This window comes from Patella vulgata, chromosome 2, assembly GCF_932274485.2.
Source record: "Patella vulgata chromosome 2, xgPatVulg1.2, whole genome shotgun sequence".
Taxonomy (NCBI): domain Eukaryota; kingdom Metazoa; phylum Mollusca; class Gastropoda; family Patellidae; genus Patella; species Patella vulgata.
In genome coordinates this window covers 29,158,389-29,183,002 of record NC_065880.2, presented here as the reverse complement: position 1 = coordinate 29,183,002, position 24,614 = coordinate 29,158,389, and the positions used below count along the sequence as shown (strand labels likewise).

The window sequence follows — 24,614 nt, the reverse complement described above, 5'->3', positions numbered from 1 at the left end:
AGTATGTCCCTTGCCTGCCTGTGGGGTTCTACCTATGATCTACAATCTTTCCTCTAATATACTAGAGGTTACTTGGTAACAATAAACAATACATAGTAATTATATATATTTTAACTTAATAATATTTTATAGTTGTTAATGGGTAGTATTTAAGTGACATCCATTCATTCATTTACTAAGTTGACTAATGTTTATAGATGGATTATCTCATTACTACTATTGTCTCTAATCTCTATCATAGCTGACCATTGATAACTTACGATAGATAATCCATCTTGGGAGCCAAGTTGTGGTGTAAGTCTAGCCCTGTATTGGGTGAAAGGCTGTATTAAATACTACCTGGTCATATATACTAATGTTTATAGATGGATTATCTCATTACTACTATTGTCTCTAATCTCTATCATAGCTGACCATTGATAACTTACTATAGATAATCCATCTTGGGAGCCAAGTTGTGGTGCAAGTCTAGCCCTGTATTGGGTGAAAGGCTGTATTAAATACTACCTGGTCATACCACCTTGATCTGAATGATTGTCTAGTTACCAACTTAATCTGAATGATTATTTTGGTTACCACTTTGTTCTGAATTGGTTGTATGGGTACCACCATCATCAGAAGGGAATCATTACGTTATCACCTTGATCTACATTATTCATCCTGTTACCATGATTTGTCTAGTTACCACCATTTGTCTTGTTACCACCTTAATCTGAACGATGTCTGGTTCCACCTGACTTCGAAGCCTTTAATCTACGCACATTGATCTGACTAATATATTTCTCTGTTATTTCAAACCCTGGCGCTTTGGCATTTAAAATCCTTACCTTAAGTAGTCATGCACGAAGCAGGAATGTTTTTAAAATTATAAAATGCTATTTGAAATTTGTGAAGTATTGAGGTTCATTTTGGTCAAAGCAAACCGGGAGAATCCTTTCATAAATCATCTATAGTATGATACATTAAATTGGCATGTGTGTAATTTGAATGAGATTATAGCTACTCAATAATAGATCTGTACCAAGATTTCTAGGTTCAAATTGAGGCTCTTCTAACAATTATGACCAGTAGTTCCACTTTCTGTGATTGAATCAATATTTGTCAAGCCTTGAGAAGTAATAAACTTGAATATCATAAAGAAATTTGTTTCTAATCTACAGACTTTATAGAGAACTTGGGCGCCAAAACTAAGAAACAACAGGATTTTCTCGTTTAATTGTGCTTTAAAACTATTAATTTGGCCATACAAATTTAATTTATGAAAAATTGTAAATCCCCTCTATTATTGTGTTGCAGTTATATATCAATATTTTGAGGAAGATGGCATTCAAATCGACTATAATCTATACGAAAGGCTCCAGGCTGTCAAGATATTTACCGGTATTTGACATAAGACTTGGTCTAATGTAAGGGTTAGCAATAGCGTCCTTTGTTTATTTCTGTACAACCAACATACCCGTATGAAATTTCTCTTAGGTAATACACTAAAATAAAAAGTTACCACTGCCACTGGGAAAAATGAAAATGCAAAGCAGGCCTGATACAATACCAAAATCACAGGTGTTAAAGTATGGGCTCTTCAAATGAGTTTTTTGTCCCCCACCTTTCGAAGAAAGTTGGAGACTTATTAAAGTGGGTCTGTCTGTCTGTCCATCACACTTTTTTGGACACAATAACTCTCCTTCTAACAGAGCTTGAATGTTCAAACTTGGTGTAAGTGTTTATAAGCAGTTTATAAGCATTTTCTGCTTAGGCTAAGCAGAGCGATAAGCAATTTGATTTCGATAACTTTGATTCTAATTGAGTGAGAGTGGTGAAACTTTGTGCATAATTTAAATACATCAATACCTTGTCTAAGTTTGATGATGAGCATTTCCTGATTGGGTGACACTTTGGAAGACAATTACTCCTTCTAATTGAGGTAGAATGTTCAAACTTGGTGTAGGTGTCTATTGAGGTGAATGCCTTGATAGTGTTCGATCATGCGCATTTTCCACTAAAACTAAGTAGAGATAAGCAATTTGATAACTTTGGTTTGAATTGGGTGAGAGTGATGAAACTCAGAGAGTAGATTCATTATATCAATACCTTGACTAAATTTTTTGCTTAGGCTAAGTAGTGATAAGCAATTTGATTGGTCAAGACTTTGGAACAAAACAACTCTGCCCTTAATTGAGGTAGAATGTTTAAACTTGGTATAGATATATTCATTAGGTGAATGTATTGACTGAGTTAAATGATTAACATTTTCCGCTAAAGTGAAGTTGAGCTAAGAAATTCCATTGGTCAATGTTTTGGGACAAGATAACTTTAATTCTAACTGATGAAACTTAGTACTTCAAGACCTTGACAGAGTTCAATTGTGAACATTTTCTGCTTAGACTAAGTATACATAATAAGTTTGATTGCTCGATATTCTTCAAACAAAAAAATGTGCAATTAATTAATGAGTCATCTATTTATTTTGGGGTCGCGGCGGGGGACATCAACCTCGCTGTTGGCTTTTTTTATTTTTTGTCCCCCGCCTTTCGAAGAAAGCAGGGGACTGTTAAAATGGGTTTATCCGTCTGTCTGTCCGTCACACTTTTTGGGATACAATAACTCTCCTTCTAAATGAGCTAGAATGTAGTTACAGAATTTATTAGGTCAGTGCCTTGATGGAGTTCGATAATGAGCATTTTCTGCTTAGGGTAAGCAGAGAAATGCAATTTGATTGGTTGATACTTTGGGACACGATAACTTTAGTTCTAATTAAGTGAGAGTGATGAAATTTGGTGTATAGTTTTATCACATCAATACCTTGACTAAGTTGGATAATGGATAATGAGCACTTTCTACCCAGGGTAAGCAGAGCGATAGGTAATTTGATTGGGCAAGACTTTGGAACACAATAACTCTCCTTTTAATTAAGGTAGAATGTTCAAACTTGGTGTAGGCATTCATTATGTGAATGCCTTCATCTAGTTTGATGATAAACATTTTCTGCTTACGGTAAGCAGAGATAAGCAATCTGATTGATTGATGCTTTGGGGCACAATAACTTTGGTTATAATTAAGTGATAGCGAAGAAACTCTGAGTATAGATGCATTATATCATTCATTACCTTGATTAAGTTCGTTGATGAGAACTTTCTGCTTAGGTTTTTTTTTTTTTTTGTCCCCCGCCTTTCGAAGAAAGCAGGGGACTATTAAAATGGGTTCGTCCGTCTGTCTGTCCGTCTGTCTGTCCGTCACACTTTTTGGGACACAATAACTCTCTTCCTAATTGAGCTAGAATGTTCAAACTTGGTGTATGTGTTTATTAGGTCAATGCCTTGATGGAGTTCGAAGATGAGCATTTTCCGCTTAGGGTAAGCAGAGATAAGCAATTTGATTGGTTGATGCTTTGGGACACGATAACTCTCTTCCTAATTGGGCTAGAATGTTCAAACTTGGTGTATGTGTTGATTAGGTCAATGCCTTGATGGAGTTCGAAGATGAGCATTTTCCGCTTAGGGTAAGCAGAGATAAGCAATTTGATTGGTTGATGCTTTGGGACACGATAACTTTTAATTGAGCTAGAATGTTCAAACTTGGTGTATGTGTTTATTAGGTCAATGCCTTGATGGAGTTCGAAGATGAGCATTTTCCGCTTAGGGTAAGCAGAGATAAGCAATTTGATTGGTTGATACTTTGGGGCACGATAACTCTCTTCCTAATTGAGCTAGAATGTTCAAACTTGGTGTATGTGTTGATTAGGTCAATGCCTTGATGGAGTTCGAAGATGAGCATTTTCCGCTTAGGGTAAGCAGAGATAAGCAATTTGATTGGTTGATGCTTTGGGACACGATAACTTTAGTTCTAATTAAGTGAGATTGATGAAACTTGGTGTATAGTTTCATTACAGTAATACCTTGACTAAGTTTGATAATGAGCATTTTCTGCTCAGGGTAAGCAGAGCGATAAGCAATTTGATTGGTCGAGACTTTGAAAAACAATAACTCTCCTACTTTGATTGTCCCCCGCCTTTCGAAGAAAGCAGGGAACTATTAAAATGGGTTCGTCCGTCTGTCTGTTTGTCTGTCTGTCCGTTCCGCTTATTTGTGATAAATTTATATGTGTCCTCTAATTATTTTCCTATTTCAGCGGGGGACATCAGCCTCACTGTTGGCTTGTTTTTTTTTTTAAGGAGCGATAAGCAATTTGATTGGTCAAGACTTTGGAAAATAACAACTCTGCTTTTAATTGATGTAGGTGTTCATTAGGTGAATGTCTTGACTGAGTTCAATAATTAACATTTCGAGCTAAAGCTAAGCAGAGCAAAGCAATTTCATTGGTCAATGCTTTAAGACAAGATAACTTTGATTCTATCTGATAGAGAGTGATAAACTTAGTGTATAGTTGATAATCAGTTTGATTGTTTGATACTTTTGAAAAAAAATAAATGTACACTGTACGATAAATTAATACGTGTCATCTATTTATTTTGGAATTTTGACAGGGGACATCAGCCTCACTGTTGACTTGTTAATCTCCTGCATAGTCCTGATTGATTTCAAATGTAAATAGAACCAACTCCATTCAAATTTGAATCCGGTTCCTTATCTGGAAAAAGAAGAAGCTTGCAAAGCACAATTCTGTTCATTATTTACAAAGATAGATGAATTGAAGGATTGTCAACATTTGTCATTCTCTGCAGACAATATGAAAGGGATATATACTCTTCAAAAAAAGTAGAGGATATTGAAATGCAAATACCTATGCAGGTTGTGATATGATAAATAGTCATGGACACTTGACATGCTTTGAGAGTATGTTCACTGGTGAAGAACTTATCGCCCCAACAGAACCACTGAGCTGCAAGTGCGACACGCAATAGCGCTATACACGTGAGAGGTTTATATTGTCAAATTTGACATTTCAAGGAAGGGTTGATGAAAACTGCTGCAAAGCTGGTTTATCTATCCATGTTTGCTTGCCTATCGGTTCTTGCATAAGATTTACTGTTTAGCGTATCTTTGCTTTAGTGTGTTACGTTTAATTTGATCAGGAGACGTGTTCGTCAACGTCAACCGACAACACTGCAAGAATTGGCCATGGCACTGCAAGAGGAGTGGGTCAGATTGCCCCAAATCAGGATTGGACAGTTGATTAGGAGCATTCCACGACGAATTGCTGAATGTGTGAGGATTGGTGGAGCAATTACTCATTATTAAGACAAAAATCAAAAACGTCCATTTTCACTTTTGACGGTGTTTATCTTTGGGGGCCGTCAGATAAGCCGCCCATATGAACTGTTTATGTTCATGTTTAGGCAATTGGCCTGTTATTAACATACACTGGTTACCCCTAATAAAAACAGCAGTGCATTTCTGCAGTTTTGTATTGTTTCTGAATATCTTCTACTTTTTTGAAGAGAATAGTTAAAACATACAAGCTAGTGCCACATATACTCTTTGTTGAAATCTTGTGATGGGCCTTATTTTAATCTGATTTAATATTTCAAGCCAGAAGATTTTTGCTGCTGATATTTTGATTTTATTTTCTTAATTACTGTATATACCGGTATGTTAAATTTGGGGTACATTTTTGTATGGATTTATCAAGTTGTGGAAAATTAGATGTCCAAAAAATTGACAAATGAAGTTCAGCTGCTGTAGTAACTAGTTTTGTGGAAGGGAAATTTTAATCTTTTTTGATGGTGGCTCAGTTAGTGAGGCGCTGATTCATTAACAGGGTTTGATCCCAGTAATGGCCAAAAACGTTCTTTTGGGGATTTTCCATTTTGGTTTCCCTTTGTCAGTGGTGCCTAGGACAGTGTATAGTTGTTCGGATGTGAGGAAAAACCAAGGTCCTGTGTACGCTTTGACATACGTAAAATAACCCTAGGAAGATGGAATTCAATGAAGAGATAGCGGAAAGGCTCTCCAAGCAAAATTTCCCTTATACTATGCTAAACACCATTTCATTTCTTTACTTGATTCATTTTGTAATCATTGTACTGAATAAGTCTATATTAGACCATGCTTGATGGAGTTTATAATTAAGAGGCTGCTAACAATATTCTGGTTGGTTGCCTGTCATTAAATTCATATTTACTACTCTTTTAAAGAAGTTCACTTAACACTTGTTATGCACTTGATCATGTTAACTTGTTACATGCCGATCTTACGCATCAGGACAATTTAGGGAGGAAAATTCACGCATCTGGCATTGATTCTGTTTACAAATTAAACAGATACTCTTAAGTGAATGCTCTTTGATCAAATTTGCCATTCCATTACTGCCATTCAACGTGAAGTTTCGTCTGGGTTTATAACTCTTAACTAGGATATGAAAATAATATAGTGCCCACAGTTAAAAATTGAATTTTTCAGCATCAAAAGCTATGCTGAAGAGATTTTCATTATGTATTAACAACCAATTAGAATATAAATTTTGAGGAGTTTTATTAACCTTTTAGTCTGCCACAGGTCATCATACATGGTCAGAAATTTCTAAATGATGCTCAATTTTTTTATTTATTAGGAAGTCAAACAATTTTGTGGTCTGTTGATTTGGAAAAAAGTATATATTATTTATTTCATGACAGTAATTTTCAAACTAAAATATAGACTAATCACCATTTAAAATGTTGGTTCAACTACATTAATAGAATCATACAATTTAAGAAGATATAGTTTTTATATGCCCACATTGATTTGTGAGAAACTTCCAATCAGTAGAAATAGGTAACACAAACCAATTACAGATGGTATGATGGGATCAATTTGACTAAGTCAAAATGATGCATTTGATATTCAGATCAGTTGATATACAATAATTTATAAAATGCAATATAAAAAAACATCACGCTCTCATGGAAATGTGGTCGTATATTGTTGTTGCCTCCGTCCGTCGGTCCGTCACCCACAATTTCTTGTGAACACTCTCCCGACTACATTTGTCATCTGATAGTTTTGAAATTGATATATGTTGTTTACATTAATGAGATGAAGAAGCCTGTTTAATTTCAAAAATTTCTGTTTCTTCTGGAGTTATGGCCCTTGTTTCACTTTATTGCACCTTGTGAACACTTTGACGACAAAAATTATCATCAGATCTGTATGAAATTTATGTGTATCCTTTAAATTAGTGAAACGAAGAAGGCTATCAAATTTCAGCAATTTCCATTAATTACATCTAGAGTTATGGTCCTTGTTTCACTTGTCAAACCCTGTGAATGCTCTAAAAACAAAAGTTATTATCCGATCTGTATGATATTTATATGCATTAATTAGATTCGTGAAACTAAGAAGCCTATTGAATTTCAGCAATTTCCGTTAATTAGGTCTAGTTTTATGTCCCTTGTTTCACTTTGTTAAATTCTGTGAAATCTATAATTGCAAAAGTTATCATGCATTATTTAAATTAGTGAAACAAAGAATCCGATTGAATTTCAGTAATTTCCGTTAATTTCTTCTTTAGTTATGACCCTTGTTTCATATTGTTGCACTTAGTGAACGCTCCAACGACAACAGTTATCATACAATCTGTATGAAATTTATACGCATCATGTAAATTAGTGAATTGAAGAAGCCTGTTGAATTTCAGCAATTTCCAATAATTACTTCTAGAGTTATCACCCTTGTTTAACTTTGTTGAACCTTGTGAACGCTCGAATGATGAAAGGTATCATCCGATCTGTATGAAATTTATGTGCATCATTTAAATTAGTGAAACGAAGAATCCTATTGAATAGGATTGTTTTACTTTATCTTCTGATCCGTATGAAATTTATATGCATTATTTATATTAGTAAAACGAAAAGCACTGTCAAATTCCAATAATCTTTGTATATATTACTTCCAGAGTTAAGTTTGTAGAACCTTGTGAACTCACAAAGGAAGAACATTATATTCTGATCTGTATGAAATTGTCTTGTAAATGGCCCCCATTATCTACAAAGATTAAATATGCGACAACCCTCATTGATCGCTTGGACGATTTAGCTGCTGTGGGCGTGTGTTTTGTTGCCTGGCAACCTATCTTTTAATATTGTATTCTATTATTTATTTTATACATATCTCATTGAATTATGGTCGTATGTTGACGTGGCCTCCGTTCTTCCGTCCAGGGGTCTCGATAACTTTTCGAACTTGATTAGCAAAACTGCTAATCAAGTTAGATAAATCCAGGAAAATTGATTATCAATGCCCACTTTTGATTAGCAGTGTGATTGTAGGAATATCCATAGACTACAATTTTGGAAAAGAGTGCTTGAAGTAAAATCTATATCTGTTGAATTTTACAATATTATGCATTTAACTTTATTTCAGTCACACTATTTCAAAATTATTGTTATAAATATTGCAAGGTCTGCTCATTGCTGTGTATACTCTCTCATGACATATGTTAATCGTTAAGAAATGTAGTAGGCCTGTCGGAATAATTCCGATGACATTTCTGGTTTGATTCGTCTTTTGAATATTCACAAACAACCATGTCATTTGTTGACGTAACAGCCATTCACTCATCAGTGCTGATATCAATCAAATAATATTTTACGTGCCGATCGATGCATCGGGAGCTAACATCGATACTTGCAATGCATCGATGATACATCGGACCTTCAGTAAATTTGACAGACATCGCTGTTGTTGATAGAAAATTCCCTGCCGCAAATCTCTGTAATGAATTCTGTAAACGCGTCATTTAGTACCCGCATAATACCTATCCCATTTTGTGAAGAAAATCAATGAATTATATTTATTTTATCAAAAAAACGCCTGTCATTAAAAAAAACCCAAAAAACAGGGGGAAGTAACTCTGCGTAATATAGAAGGCCCCAAAACTTTGCTTTTATTGACGTGAATGGTAATACATGTAGGTATTAGATACTTTATGATCATTACTAAACTGGCGAAGAAATGTCGAAAAATCGTTATAAAAAGTATCCACAACTTTATACACTTAAAAAGGGGACATAAAATTGGCCATGTGAGAAATAAAATAAGCAAAATTATGATTAGCATTTGTGAGAATCAAGTTAGCTACTTTGTAACAAATTGATTAGCAACGGGCAAGATTTGATTTGCAAAGTGCGATGCGAACCCAGTTATCGAGTCCCCTGCTTCCGTCTATGATTTCTTGTGAACACTCTACAGACTACATTTATTATCTTATCATTTTGAAATTGATATATGTTGTTCACATTAGTGAGATGATGAAGCCTATTTAATTTCAACTATTTCTGTTAATTACTTCTAGAGTTATGGCCCTTGTTTCACCTTGTAGAACCTTGTAAACGCTCTAATGACTAAAGTTATCATCCAATCTGTATGAAATGTGTTTTTTAGATTAGTAAAACGAAGAGGTCTATTGAATTTCAGCAACTTCCATATATATAATACGGCCCATGTTTCGCATTGTTATGAAATTTTTATGCATTATTTAGATTAGTACGACAAAAAAGCCTATTGATTTTCAGATATTTATGTTTATAATTTCTAAAATTATGGCCCTTATTTCACTTTGTTGAACCAAGTAAACGCTGTTACAGCCTAAGTTATCGTCCAATTCAACTTATATGCATTATTTAGATTAGTAAAACGAAGATGCCCATAGAATTTCAACAATTTCCGTGATTAACTTCTAGAGTCAAGGCACTTGTTTCACTTTGTAGAATCTTGTAAACACTCTATCAACAAAAGATATTATCTGATCTGTATGAAATTTAATACATTATTTAAATTTGTAAAACAAAGAGTCCTATACAAAAGAATAAATATGTGACAACCCTTGTCAACTGCTTGGACCATTTAGCTGCTTAGGTGTATGTTTCGTTGCCTGGCAACCTATCTTTGATTCATAAATTTGTAAAAAGATTTATATGTATGTTGAATATAAATGAGCATTCTAAAATCGATGATGGATAATTCTATGCTGGTAATCATGCAATCTGTTTATTTGGGTGGTCACACCATTAACATCTGTCGACATGTTTAACAAAAATGCGTTTTTGATTATCACAGGTCGTGATTGGTGGGATGATCTGCAATTGACCAATCACTATCTGTGTCTTATTTTAAGATTCCCTATAAAGAAATGCCTTCAGACCAATATGAAGTTTGTCAGCTATATTATACTTCAGTCCAAGCGAACATTAAATAAAGTCATTTCACACGCCCCAATGTAATGTAGAGTAAATATCAAAAATGTAACTAGTGTTTGGTAAAATTATAATTAAACTTGCAATTCTGCTGCTGACATCAATGGCACATCCTTATGTCTAACTTTTAAGTATTCATTTAAAATATAACAGAATCCAAATGACAGAATCAACAATTACAAATCAAATGCATTTGTACCAAATGGAAAAGTAGTATGGATTGGATATAGAGTGAACAAAGTCATACAGGGCAACCAGGTGTTGAAATTTAACTGTTAAAACATAAATAAATCTGGGACATAATTTGAAATTGTAGATTATATTGACAACTGGCATGTTGGTGTATGACATTTCATTTACATCTTGTGTTGCATGCAGATGGATAAAAAAATGTTTGTCTGAACATGTGTAAGCTGTTGGCCATGTTCTCATTGCGGTTTTGAAAGAGCTAAGCCGGCATAGCTTTGTTGTGTTTAAATTGATTTATCAATTAGAAAAACCAAACTTATGAATACATTTTTTTCTGTTATATTATGCATGCAAATCCAGTTTTGGTCAAAATTTATGAAGTTTAAAACAACGAACGATGCTCACAAAACAAAAAATATTGACATTCACAATGAACACACTTTTTATCTTACAAAAGTTAATGTGAGCAAAGTACATTCTCACTGAAGATTTTTACCAGTATATGGATGAGGTTTCAATTTCGATTCAATAGCATCAATGACAATTAATTGTTGGTTATAATTGAATCATTGATTTTAGATGAATTTGAATTTTATGGATGAACAATTTAATTTTGGCTAATTTTGTTTTGAAATTAAATGCTATCCCATCTTCATATTAGCCCGGTTGGTGCAGAAAGTAGGACATTAAACCCGATTTCATTTCTTAAATGCAATTTGATGCCAGTAAAATTGTACCCTGTATCATGCCTGGTTCAGTTATGTATGTCTGGTTTAATGGTCGAGAGCGAGACATTAAGTAATATATTATGCAATATCTTGAGCTATATACAGATACTTGCACGTGCTTTGCAATGAAATACGGGTCCAAAATTTTAACTAGTATAAATAATGTACACTTGGCACATTTCCCGTACCATTATTTGAAATAATGATACGCCAACATCAAAGGATGACGTCACATCTGTATTTTAAATGATCTTTAGACATCCACATTTTCATACAGTAAACTCCATATATATTATGGACGCACTTACAATGGACAATCGCTTATAACGGACACAACAGTTTGGTCCCGATTTTTGTAATAGAAATTTCTTATTTTCAAAGTCTTTTATAGCGGACGAACACTGTACAATAACAGACAATCGTTTATAACGGATGATTTTCATCGGTCCCTAACCGACATTTTTATAACGGGCTCTCGAATAAGCAGAACAAAATGATATTACTGATTTTATTATCGGTGACCAGAATACTTTTCCCAGAAAATATCCATACTGATTTTATACTCTTCATCATGTTTCTGGCAGATTCAAGCAGACCTGCATTACAGACTTTTTCAAATAAGCTCGTTTATTTTGAACATCCATAATATATGAATACATACATGACTTTTATGTAAAAACATGTATGTTACGTAGATTCTGCATATGATAAATGTTGTTATTTCATGGGATGGTGTTAACTTCTGGTCGCTAATTCAGGGTCGATAGCAGATTTTTTGTATAACGGACACCGTTTATAATGGACGATTTCTTCCGGTCCTGAGGTTTCCGTTATATGCGAAGTCTACTGTATGTTGTCAGTCTTTGTTTGTGGACACTCTACAGGTCACAGTTTTTGTCCGATTTTGTTTGTTGACACTCTACCCGTTAAAATATTTATCCGATTTTGATGAAACTTGTAAAAATAGGGAACTCTTTGATTATGGCCCAAGATTGTACTAAAAATGGTATTTTTAGCTTTTGTTAGGACATATAAATTGATATGTGGTTTACGTCATTAGTGAGATTAATTTCTTTTCATTACGTCTAGAGTTATAGCCCTTGTTTCACTTTATTGAACCTTGTGAACGCCAAAAGTTATCATCCGATCTTTCTGAAATTTAAATGCATTATTTAAATTAGTGAAACGAAGAAGCCTACTGAATTTCAGCAATTTCCATTTAATACGTATAGAGTTATGGCCCTTGTTTCACTTTATTGAACCTTGTTGATCTTTGTGAAATTTATATGCATGATTTAAATTAGTGAAAAGAAGAAGCCTATTGAATTTCAGCTCTTGTTTTACTTTGTGAACCTTGTGAACATTTGAATGACAAAAGTGATCATCCGATCTATATGGAATTTATATGCATTATTTCAATTAGTAAAACGAAAAAGCCTGTCAAATTTCAACAATTTCTGTAGACTACATCCAGAGTTGAGGCCCGTGTTTCAGTTTGTAGAACAACAAAAATTTTAATCCGATATGGAACTGTCTTGTAAAGGCCCCCAATTACCTACAAAGGAATAAATATGCGACAACTCTTGTCGACCGATCGGACGATTTAGCTGCTGTGGGCATATGTTTCGTTGCCTGGCAACCTATCTTTAGCTTATAGGTCCATCTCTTACAAAATGTGGGTGTATCTTGCATGGCAATCGCTTGCTTGATTTGATCAAAGAATTAACAAGCTATACATGGCCAATAAAATCATCAAGGGCAGATAATTTGAATTTGTGAAAACCCTGTGAATGGACCAAGGAGTTAGTGGAGTAGAAAGAAACGATACTACTGGGGATATCATGGATGGTAATACCAAGGTGATGATTGGTGATTTTTTGTCGTACTGTGTTAACGGCGACCTGCAACTTCCAAAACACGAGAGTGGCCATTCGTTGCATTTTTCGTCATGCTGGCTTAACGGTGACTATCATCTCGGAAGTTGAAAGTTTGTTTTATGCACAATGGCTGCTTTCAGGTTTTAAAAGCTCAAACTCATCCAAAATCTCCTCCATTCTGATTTTTTTAACAAGAAGTAAAATATGAAAGTAATCGTTGCACATGTTACTAACTTCCAAGTTGAGAGTCACTGTTAAGTCAGAGCGATACCTTTTCGCCGTGCTGACTTAACGGCAACTCGCGTTGTATCTAAAACACGACGATCTAAATGGACGCTATCACTTTTTCAGCCACCATATATTCTCAGGTCATCTACTTTTTTGTTTGGAGTATAACCATATTTTACATGCACCACTCTTGGAGGATACTCCGACAACACTCACGTCTTGTCAGGCAGCAAACATTTCCTCTTGATTTTGTCAGAAAAGTTACTCAAGTAGACTTTCAGAAAGATCTGATCTGTTGTCAGTTTTCATTGAAGCTGTTATAAACATGGACCATTATCAAAATCAGACTTTCTTACATAAAGTCACAAAGTTGAAAATCTTGTAAACAAAAGTGGGGGAAATTATTAATGTCTGTTAATTGACACTATATATAGTCCTTATATGGCTGGATTTGGCCAAAACCTGGGTAAGACTGGAAACTGGACAAGAGATGGTTTGAAAGTAAAGCATCCAAAAGTTTCTTTATGGTATGTCTGTATTCTGTAAAGGCTATTAGAACAGTTAATTTCTGTAATAAAAGAAAAAGTCTCTGTTTTCCTAAACTAACAAATTCTTACAAGGTAGGAAGACATGAGTAAAATACACACTCTGTTGTGTTTATTTGCTCTGGTAGTTTGATGATGTAAAGTTGTGTTTTTGCCAAGTTATGATGTTTTTTCTTTGGGTTCATTTGCCACAAATAAAAAACATGAGGGAGTCTTTGCGATCTGGCAAAGTAATCAAGGCTTGTACCCATATGTTGCTATTTAGTTAATAAGAAAATATATGGTGCAATTTGCAACAAGCTATTTTTACCAAATTACAATATATATGTGGTAATGATCATGTTCAGTATTTACTCAAAATATCCTGCACAATAATATCAACATTTAAGATTGTTATAGTAAACAGTTGGCCCCATCCCATCCTCCTGAAATGTTGTTACTATGTTTTTGTATGAATTTCATCTTTATTTGATCATCTTTTCTGTATGCAGCTTGAATGAAATGGAAATCACAGTTTGGAAAACAACCACAATGACATATGTTAAGATAATATTTTATTTACTACTTTGTCCCTCATGGTCAGTATTCTAGTTAAGGGCTTTGAGTAGTTATGCACTAACTTTTCAACACTAATCTTATTAGGACTTTGCACACATGTTCCAGGTTTAAAATAACCCAGATGACACATAACAGTTCGACTGTTTGTTGTGTAATAATGGAGATACAAGTGGGAAAAAAAAAACTATTTATAGCAAACGAGAAGGTTTCCCCCACCTAGATCAGTTCTTGAATAAATTATGACATTGTACACACGGTTCACATCATCCATTGTAAACAATCATGGCTGTCTCCAGCAGCAGTTTCACACATCAGAAGGAATTCCCTCTTAAGACGCGGTTATCCAGGTATACCATCTATCCCGACTGGAACATGGCTGAATTTCATTTTTTGTTGGTCAAAGACTATCATTTTTGAATGTATAAAATGTTTTGAGAGTAGTGCACTGAAGTAATTATTTACTTTTACATCAGAATTGTTATATACTAAACAGCAAAAAAAAAAACCGTCAGTACAATTTCAAAATCAGAGAGGCATTTTAATCAAATCATTCTAGAAAACAACTTAATAAATGGATCAAAGCAAATTTTTGTGAACAATAGACACATTAGTGATTAATTCCAAGACATTACGAGAAGGTTTAGAGTCTGTACAGTCTATACATCAGTATCTGGTGTGTCCACCGCAAGTGTCATCTGTACATGGAGTGGACCAGACGATTGATGAACACCATTGGCACCTGGAACCACACTCTCAGAAAAGCCTGCCGCAATCCATCGGCTGTGTTTGGTCTCGGTATGATGTTATTAAAGTCTCCCTAGAATTTCATCCCAAAGATGTTCAATCAGGTTTAAGTCCGGACTAAGGGCTTGCCAGTGCATAATGTTGACACCGTTCTGCTGTAGAAAGTCCCAAGGAGCTCTGGCGGTGTGGACACGGGCGTTCTCATGCTAGAAAATGTTGATTCGATGACGTGCGAAATGTGGAGTCTGAGAGCTTGATAGATGTAGAGCACTACTGTGATGCTGCCTCCTCTCCCTGGACCAATATTCTGGAACACAACAGGACCCATTCTCTGGTTCAAGCCAATTCCACTCCAAACCATTATGCTTTGACCTCCCCATGATTCTCGTTCCATGACACATTGGTCAGAATAACACCATATTCTAGTCCTCCCATCTGCAGTTGATATGCAATACTGACTCTCATCTGTGAACAGAACAGTTCTCCATTGCCTTTGTCGCCAATTGTGCTGTTTTGGGGAAAACTGTAGACGTTCACGTTCACGTTGATGGCGAGGGGTGAGGATCGGTCCACGGTAAGATCTACGGTAATAAATGTTCTCTTTGGTGAGACGCCGCGCACTGTATCGGTACAGATGGTCTTCCCTGTGTTCCCACTGTCTGACGTGCTGTCTGTGTGAAGGGATTCTGCACGTGCTGTTGCACAACATGGCGGCCTTGTCGCCTTGTGGTAACCCTTGGTCTACCAGTTCGGGGGCGATCATCCGTGGTGTTGGTGTCCGGAAAGCGTTGCTGAAGTCTGTAGATGGTCTGATATTATTGATATCTCTGTTTAGTATGTACTAATAGAATTTCCAAGAAAATTCATTGATTTTTTAGCATTTCCATGGATACCAGACAAACCACAGCCTTTAGCCAAAAATTGTCCTGTAGCTTTTTGGGAATTGCAATTAGCATTTTTCATGCCAAATTTAATGAAAATCCAGACAGGCCTAATAGAGGAAATTTGACTTTTGTTGTCTCAGCAGTCAGCACCCTTTATTACCATGCTTTTGAGCCATGTTTGGAACATATTTGGTAAATAAAATTGGTATTTTTTTTGTCACCCCAAATCACAAAACAATGTTATATCTTATCAACAAAAATTACAGTGCTAGTTTTAAAATGTGCATTTTAGACTGCTCAACGCCCGTAAGGAACCTGTATTATCTATTGTAAAACTTGGTAAGGTTATTAAGCACTCCATGGGAGTTAACGGTTAAAAAATTCAAATCTGAAAATCTAAAGATTGACCGTTTCTTAAATAACTAAAAAAAATAAACATTAATTAACTTACCAAGACCATACAACTCTCGATGCCATCGATTGCCTGCTATATTTAGTGGATTCAAATACGTTTTTGCTGAATTCGGTTACCGTAAAAATGGATAATCGTGACTTTGTTTATTATCCTAACAATGGTATTGATGACAATCGAGGCTAGTCTCTAATTATATTGCCGATTTCTTGGCTTAGAGTGAAGTAATTTGACTGAAATTTTCAAAATATTCCTTTTTCATTTTCTATTTTTATACGCCCACATGTTCATGTGGACGTATATTGTCGTCGCTTCTGTCCCTGATTGTACGAAATCCATGTTTTTAGCTTGTGAACACTCTGGAGGTCACAATTTTCATCTGATTTTGATGAAACTTGAAATGCATGTTTATAACCTAAAGATCTTGGTAATGTCAGTTGGGTTTGAATTTCATGGCAACCGTTGGTTAAATTATTTTTATTATAGTGAGAACTTTCAGCTCTTTATCAGATCTTACCTAATGCCACTTTAACAGCTTTTTACTAGAATGTAAAGCTCCTAAGATTAAAACAATATGTTTTTAACTACATGTAAATGGCTTTCTATATAGCCAGATAGGTTAGACATTGATCCTGTAGGATGAGCCTCAAGGGATTTTTAAATAACATAAAGCCGAGTACGAACAATCCAAACCATTAGACAAAATTTGAAATCCTAAAAAACAGTATCCGCAAAATAGTGTAATCAGCAAATGGACTGTTAATCCTGTACAACATACATGATGAACAGTCGTAACAGGTGTCCGGTAGAGTAAGCTTACCCTGCATGGCGCGACACCTGCCATAGCTGCATCCAAACAATTAGACGAAATAGCGTAATCAGCAAATGGACTGTCCATATTCATACTGCACATGATGAACAGTGGTAACGGGTGTCGTAGACATAACCAGGAATATAGTATAAGCATCAATTAAATATGTCTAGAATAATAGTCAAAAGAGAGATGTTATATACTTATATTTACTAATCAGGTCAATGTGATGTCCATAAAACATTTGAAAGCTCGCAAGTATCCCTGTAGTTGAAGCTTAGATATGACAAATGTCTCGATCTACTTAAAAACTCAGAAAAAAAGGAACAAGTTCTTGGGTATCGAACTAACTGAGACACATAGCTGGTGATAGTGGAATGTTACTACTAATAAATGGAAAGTTGACAGTTGGAAAGACAAAGTCATCATATTTATCATATAATTTTATACTAAGTTTATGACAATTGTCAAAATCGAGATGCAGATCCAAGTAGGAGGTATAATTGTCACTAGTGTACTCTACATCTAGTCTTTTGTGTCATTTCAAAGTTAAATATAAGCTTATTTTATGGTATAAGATACATTTTGTATTTGTTGAAATATGCATGAAAATTGCTATGATATATTAATATCTCCCTACGCCTACAATGGTGAATTAAGTTACTCTTAGTCTTATAAACCCCCTGGACGCTTATTAATAACAAATTCTAAATATCTTATATAAATGATTTTATAAGGGCAACCACTTCTTAAAATATAAGTTGCCTGGAATATAGTTTAATAAAATTAATGGGTCTGCCTGACTCACATGAGAAACTTAAAAATGACATCGACAGCTCACAATAGACAGCTCACAATATCGTCTTGACTCTATGGCAAGATACATGGTTGATATCAGACATTGTCCCATTTAGAATGGCAGTTCATTAATGTAGCTGTATAGTTAATAGTACTGATTTTCAGTTCTGTTGAATTGGAATAGATTTAACTTTTCATGAATGTGCCTGGAGTCCATTTTGCTGGTCTTAAAATAGGTTAAATAATTCTACGCTGATGCTGCGATAGTGACAAAACTGTTTATTTTATTATGCATTACATTAAGGTCAACGCAAAATATGCTTTATATAGAACTTTGAATCCAGATTTTACAAAATTTCAAAAATATTTTGAAACAAAAACGGCAATTAAAATAACAGTGGCAAAATGATAGAAAAAAAAACATTTTGTAATTTTACAAATTAAAACCTTCTCATTGGGATATGTGTATGGGGTAAAGAAAATAGTAGCTTGAATAGCATTCATTGCATTTTCAAAAAATGTTATCAAATGAAGGTCAAACAAAATTATTGTGACCATATATTAATTTTAGTCAAAACCATTGATCTGAATTCATATTTGCCAATTTGGCAATTATTGCTTGATAATGTGTTAGCTTATTTGATAAATTTTCAGCAAGGTTCCTATTTTAACACTATACATGTTCTGTTTTAGAAAATAAAGTTGTACATTAAATATTACAGGCTCAACTAGTTGATATGAGATCTGATATAGTAGAAATACAGAGTGCCAAGGCAGTGGTAGAAAAAGAACTCCATAACATGCTTTTACAACTGCATGCATCTCAACTACAGTTTCACTCATCTAAAGGAATAGATGTAGATTCTAATGATATTAAAAAGAAATTGGTAAGTAGTTCAAGAAATATCAGATGAACAACCAAACTGTTATGTTAGCAGTGTTATACTTTAACGAAAGCAGTAGGACACCACTATTGATTTTATGAGGGGGGGGGGGCTTACCGGCTATTGAATTGGGACTTTCCTTCCTACCGTTCTTCCATCATTTATGTAAATTATTTTCTAGTGAATGGATTTTCACAAAACTTGGAACAATTTTGTGATACTTGCGTTATTTTGGTCATATCTTTAAAATATGTTAAAATATATGGCATCCATAGGGGGCTACACAGTCCTATCTTGTTGTCCCTCCCGCATTTGGAAGAAAGTAGGGGACTGTTAAAATGTGGAACATAGTAACTCTCCTAATTGAGCTAGAATGTTCAAATTTGGTGTGGGTGACTGGTGTTTATTTGGTGAATGCCTTGATGGAGTTTGAATGAGCATTTTCTGCTTAGAATAAGCAATTTGATTGGTTGATGCTTTGGAACACCATATAACTTTGGTTCTAATTAAGATAGTGATGAAATTTGTTGTATAGTTTAATTACATTAATACCATGACTAGGTTCAATAATGAGCATTTTCTGCTGAGGGTAAGCTGAGCGATAAACAATGTGATTTGTTGAGACTTTGGAGCTCGATAACTTTGATTCTAATTGTGTATAGTTTCATTAGATCAGTACCTTGACTAAGTTCGATGATGAGCATTTTCTGCTTAGGTTGAGTAGGACTTCAAAATGATTGGTTGAGATTTTGGAACCCAATAACTCTGCTTCTAATTGGGGTAGAATGTTCAAACTTGATGTAGGTGTCAATAATAACCCGTTCAGACGCTTAAGTTGAACTGGTTTAAAATCCCCGGGGATCGTTAAACCAGTTTAACTTAAGCGTCTGAACGCAAATGTGGGTCAAATAAACCAGTTTTAAAAACCCTGCTCGCGACCTGTCTTCGAGAAGGCTTTTTATTTTAAACTGGTTCATCTTAGCCGTCTGAACGGGTTGGCTTAAAAACCCTGGCTCCAGCTTGCTTCGAGCATGCGCAATACGCAGTTAGTTACATTCCTGTGAAAATATCGGGGTCAGACAGTGCCAATGTTATTGAAAGCGTGCGAGAACCGAATAAAGAATATGAAGCTACCAATGCGTAGTTAACTCTAACCTCTGACCGAAGAGGTCAGAATGGTTAAACTGGTTTGGCTTATAGTACGTGTGAACCCCAGCGATTATGAACTGGTTTAAAAATAAGCGTCTGAACGGGCTATAAGTTGAATGCCATGACAGTGTTCGGTCATGCGTATTTTCCACTAAGGTCAACAGAGATAAGCAATTTGATTGGTTGAGACTTTGGAACACGATAACTTTGGTTCTAATTGGGTGAGAGATAAAACTCAGTGTATAAGATTCATTTTATCAATCCCTTAACTAAGTTTGCTGATGAGAATTTTATGCTTACATAAGTAGCGATAATCCATTTGATTTTAATTGAGGTAGAATGTTTAAACTTAGTGTTGATGTTCATTAGGTGAATGTCTTGATTGTGTTCAGTGATATTAACATTTTCCACTAACACTATACAGAGCTAAGCAATTTCATTGTTCCGTGCTTTGGGACACGATAACTTTGATTCTAACTTATAATGGAAAGTGATGAAACTTAGTGTAGAGTTTCACTACTTCAAAACCTTGACTGAGTTCGATTGTGAACATTTTCTGCTTAGACTAAGTATAGATAATCAGTTTGATTGATCGATACTTTTCAAAAAGATAAATGTGCGTTTAATTAATGTTTGTCATCAATTTATTGGCTTGTTAAAAAATAATTCTATAATTCACTTGTCAGTTGAGAATTTGGCAAATCTAATTCAAATCAAAATGTTGATGTTTGAAAGTGTCATCTTAACGTGTACAGTGTATGGGGCCAAGTACCGTAGACACCATCAAAAAAAGGGAAGTAATTTTGACTTGGTCAACCAGGCATCATTATCCTTATCTGTTTAGGAAGATGATTAGGCCGGTTGGAGAGGTTTGGGAATTTCCAATCTATATAAATGAGTGTTTTGGGGAATGCTAACCCTAACCCTAACCCTTTTTGAGGAGCAAAAGGTAAATTGGATTCAAGTTCAGCCTTCTAAAAAGGGTAAAGTTTAGGGTTAGTATTCCCTAAAATACCATCTGTTTAACCATAGAGCTGGACAATTGAGATAACTCCCCGCTTTCATTTTGTAGACTTATTTTTCCAGTGAAAAATGATACAATTTCTAAGTTTTGATTTTCTTAGAAAATATGAAATTAACGTTTTAAATTTGAAAATCAAGGCATCCCTGTTTCTTTTATTAATCTACTGCAATCTAATTGGTTAATCCTCCTGAATGCAATAATTTTACTTCTGGTAATTAAAATGGATTGTGATAAACTTAGACTATACCTTTTAATTTGACAGCCAGTCCTTTATTTAGTTCGACAATAGCCAATGGGTTGGTTCCTTGAAACTGAGTGTTCTTCATTCTAATGAAAACTTGAAATATACATGTACCTTCATCAGCACTCTGACTCGCCTAAGTTCAAACATCAGTGGTATGCATGCCTACTAGGAATTCTTTGGTTGACTCTATGAAGTTCAATAATGCAACATGATTAATTTTGAAAGAACTTGAAATAAATCTTCATCATATTAGACCCAACATTAACTCAAACATTAATGCTATCTGTTGTAATTGGTAATTGTGATATATTTTCATCTTATTCTGCTCGTAATATTGGCGCTATCTTTGATAGTTTTATGCTTATGGGAGCTCAAGTAAATAATATTTGTAAATTGTGCTATTTTAATATTAGAAATATAGGTAAAATATGTAAATGTGTAACTGTAGAGGCCACAAAGTCACTTGTTAATTCTCTGGTCACTTTTCGATTAGATAACTTTAATTCACTTTTAGTTGGTTTACCTTTAAAGCTTATAGATAAATTACAAAAAGTACAGAATACTGCGGCTAGACTTGTTACTTTAACTAAGAAATGTGACCACATAACTCCTGTTTTATATAATTTACACTGGGTACCCGTTAAATATCGAATTGATTTTAAGATTTTATTACTTACTTTTAAATGTTTAAATAATTTAGCTCCTGTTTACCTCTCAGATCTTTTAGAACTTTATACACCTGGCCGAACATTACGTACATCAGATAAACTACTTTTAAAGCCCAAAACTGTTCAACTAGTCTCTTATGGTCAGCGCTCTTTTAGTTATCAAGCACCTGTTTTATGGAATAATCTACCATTTAGTTTAAGATGTTGTACATCTCTATATTCTTTTAAAAAACAACTTAAAACACATTTATTTAATCAGGCTTTTAACTGACTCTGTATACAATCGTTAACATGTCCATAATCTTGTTGTTTATGTGTGATTTACATTGTCACTTTGTAAAGTGCCCCTGAACATGTGTAATATGAAAGGGTGCACTATAAATATGCTGTAATAATAATAATAATAATCTGTACATAAGCTATATAATAGTTAGATTTCTGATATCAATGCCATCTGCACATTTAATGACCCTTCTTCAATCTGATAGGTAAATGTGTATGTTTATTTTCACTGATAGAATATTGGGAAGAGGTCCACAGCTAACTCCGCTTGTTTAAAGTCATTTATGTTATTTGAAATGTTTTTCAGGAAGCTGAAATGGAAACAAGAAAAGAGGGTTCAATGGGTGTAGCTAGAGTAGATTCAGAAATTAAAGAATTAAGAAAAGAAAACCATGAATTACGTCAATATATCTTAGCTTTACAGAGTGAGGTGTACGGAGCACGATTAGCTGCCAAGTATCTTGATAAAGAACTCGCTGGGAGGTATATTATCTCACGATGACGTTTTGAATATAATATGATATATATTTATTAACATGCACTATTGAGTATTTAAGTTTTTGTTGCAGTATTGATTGAAATCTATGTAGTAGAAAGAATCCTGGTGTTATATTGTAGTAATTTTATACTGAAGCATAAATGGTTTCAGGCAATGTTATCATTTTATTCCTACTATTTAGCAAAGTAAAAAATTGGCTTCATAAGGAATTGAACTCTTGTAATTATAAGTACATTGTATTAACAGGTATTGCATTAGATGGTGTGATGGAGTTCGTTTTATTCTTATTTCATTAATTTTTTATTTTAAACAAAATTTAAAATTTCACTTTTTCAGAATTCAACAAATTCAGTTATTAGGACGTGATATGAGAGGGGCTGAACATGATAAGCTATGGAATCAGTTAGAAGCAGAAATACATCTTCATCGTCACAAAACAGTTATACGGGCATGCCGAGGACGGAAACATCACAAGAAAAAACTCCCTGTTCCTCCAGATCATGTAAGCCTATATATTCCTTGATTCCTGATTAATTATATAATCAATATAATGTCACATTGTGTCATTTGAGTGTAATAGGAATCCCTTGCAAACTACAATATTGTGAGAGATGAATCTCTAAAAAATAGAAATTTTATTTTCTTAAATTAAATGTTAAATAATTAATTTAAATACATATTAGATTAGCGTGGAATAAGCCATGAGAACTTTGATATTTTAGCAAAAAATGCAAATGACACATTGTTACTTTATTAAGAACTAACTACAGTTATCTGTGTTCCTTTTTTTTTGGTTGAGCGGGGCATTGCTACATGCACCTGATAAAGAAATGTCTATAGAAATTAGACCAAAATAAAGGGCAGTGAACAGCCAAAAAACAGAATGAAAGGTTGATGTGAAGTTATTTACTAGTGATATTCCTGAAGCAATGCCCTGAGAAATACCTCTCTAGCCATTGCTGTATTGAGACTGAAAACTTGAGTGTTTGATGGAGTGGGGAGGTGGATGGCCGAATGGTTGTTAGCACGTTCGTGTTCAATCATACGATCTGTCATTGAGTCAGTTGGCGTAGTTTGGATTCCCCGGTTGTATGTGACAAGGAGTAGGGGCGCTTGTCTAACCTTGTGGCTTTTCTCCGGGTCCTCCAGTTTCCTCCTACTGCTAAAGACACCTACGCACAAGCAAATTATTGAAATAAAATTGGACCATGTGTTAGTCTCAAAAGGCCCTAGTTTGTGTCGAGTGGACGTTAACTCTCCTTTGGATTCATCGGGAACAAACATCGATACTCGCATAGGTAAATTTACCATCACTGAAACTCGCTATTGGAACTAAAATTCTTTGACTCAAATCTTTGATATAAAATCCATAAACATGTACCAACTATTACTGCCTACCTTTAAATATTCCATAATATTTGTCCATTTTTGTGAAGAAAATCCATGAATTATTTATTTCTGTCCAGTTTGTTAAAAACACAATACGTAACATGACAGCCCTTATCTTTGCTCCAATACAATGTACATTTACTTTCATTGATTCAACAGGGTCTAATTTTATAAGATGAAATTGATAAGACATTTTAATAATCAATTATTAATACCTATCATCGGATTATGATAATACTTAATGTAGGTTTTCTTGGATAAAGCCCCAATGTCTAAATAAGTTTTAAAGGGGTTACCAAGGTAATGAATACATGTTATAAAATTGCTAACAATTAAGGCTTTGTCTTTCACTAGTTTCACATTAGAAAGTGCTTATTTATAGCTTTTAAATATCCGACTTATAATGTCTCCATTTCAAGACAAAAGCTAATTTAAAAACAGATTTCCATGGAGAAGTACTCATTGATATTTTATGTAATCTGAAAATAGATATAAAAAAAATCTGTAAATAGTTTGCCTTGACATACAGTATGCTGGGGGAATATTTTATAATCTTTAAGAGAAGTGATTAA

At 34.4% G+C, this 24,614-nt stretch overlaps 1 protein-coding gene across 1 annotated transcript in view; it reads left to right on the top strand.

The window, feature by feature from the left end:
• LOC126810210 (Golgi-associated PDZ and coiled-coil motif-containing protein) overlaps positions 1-24,614 on the top strand; it is a 59,373-nt gene that overhangs the window by 22,629 nt on the left and 12,130 nt on the right. Inside the window, exons 2-4 of the mRNA XM_050535173.2 lie at positions 18,626-18,790; positions 22,462-22,637; positions 22,990-23,155. Of these exons, the coding sequence (XP_050391130.1) occupies positions 18,626-18,790; positions 22,462-22,637; positions 22,990-23,155 (507 nt within the window). The remainder of the gene's footprint in view (positions 1-18,625; positions 18,791-22,461; positions 22,638-22,989; positions 23,156-24,614) is intronic.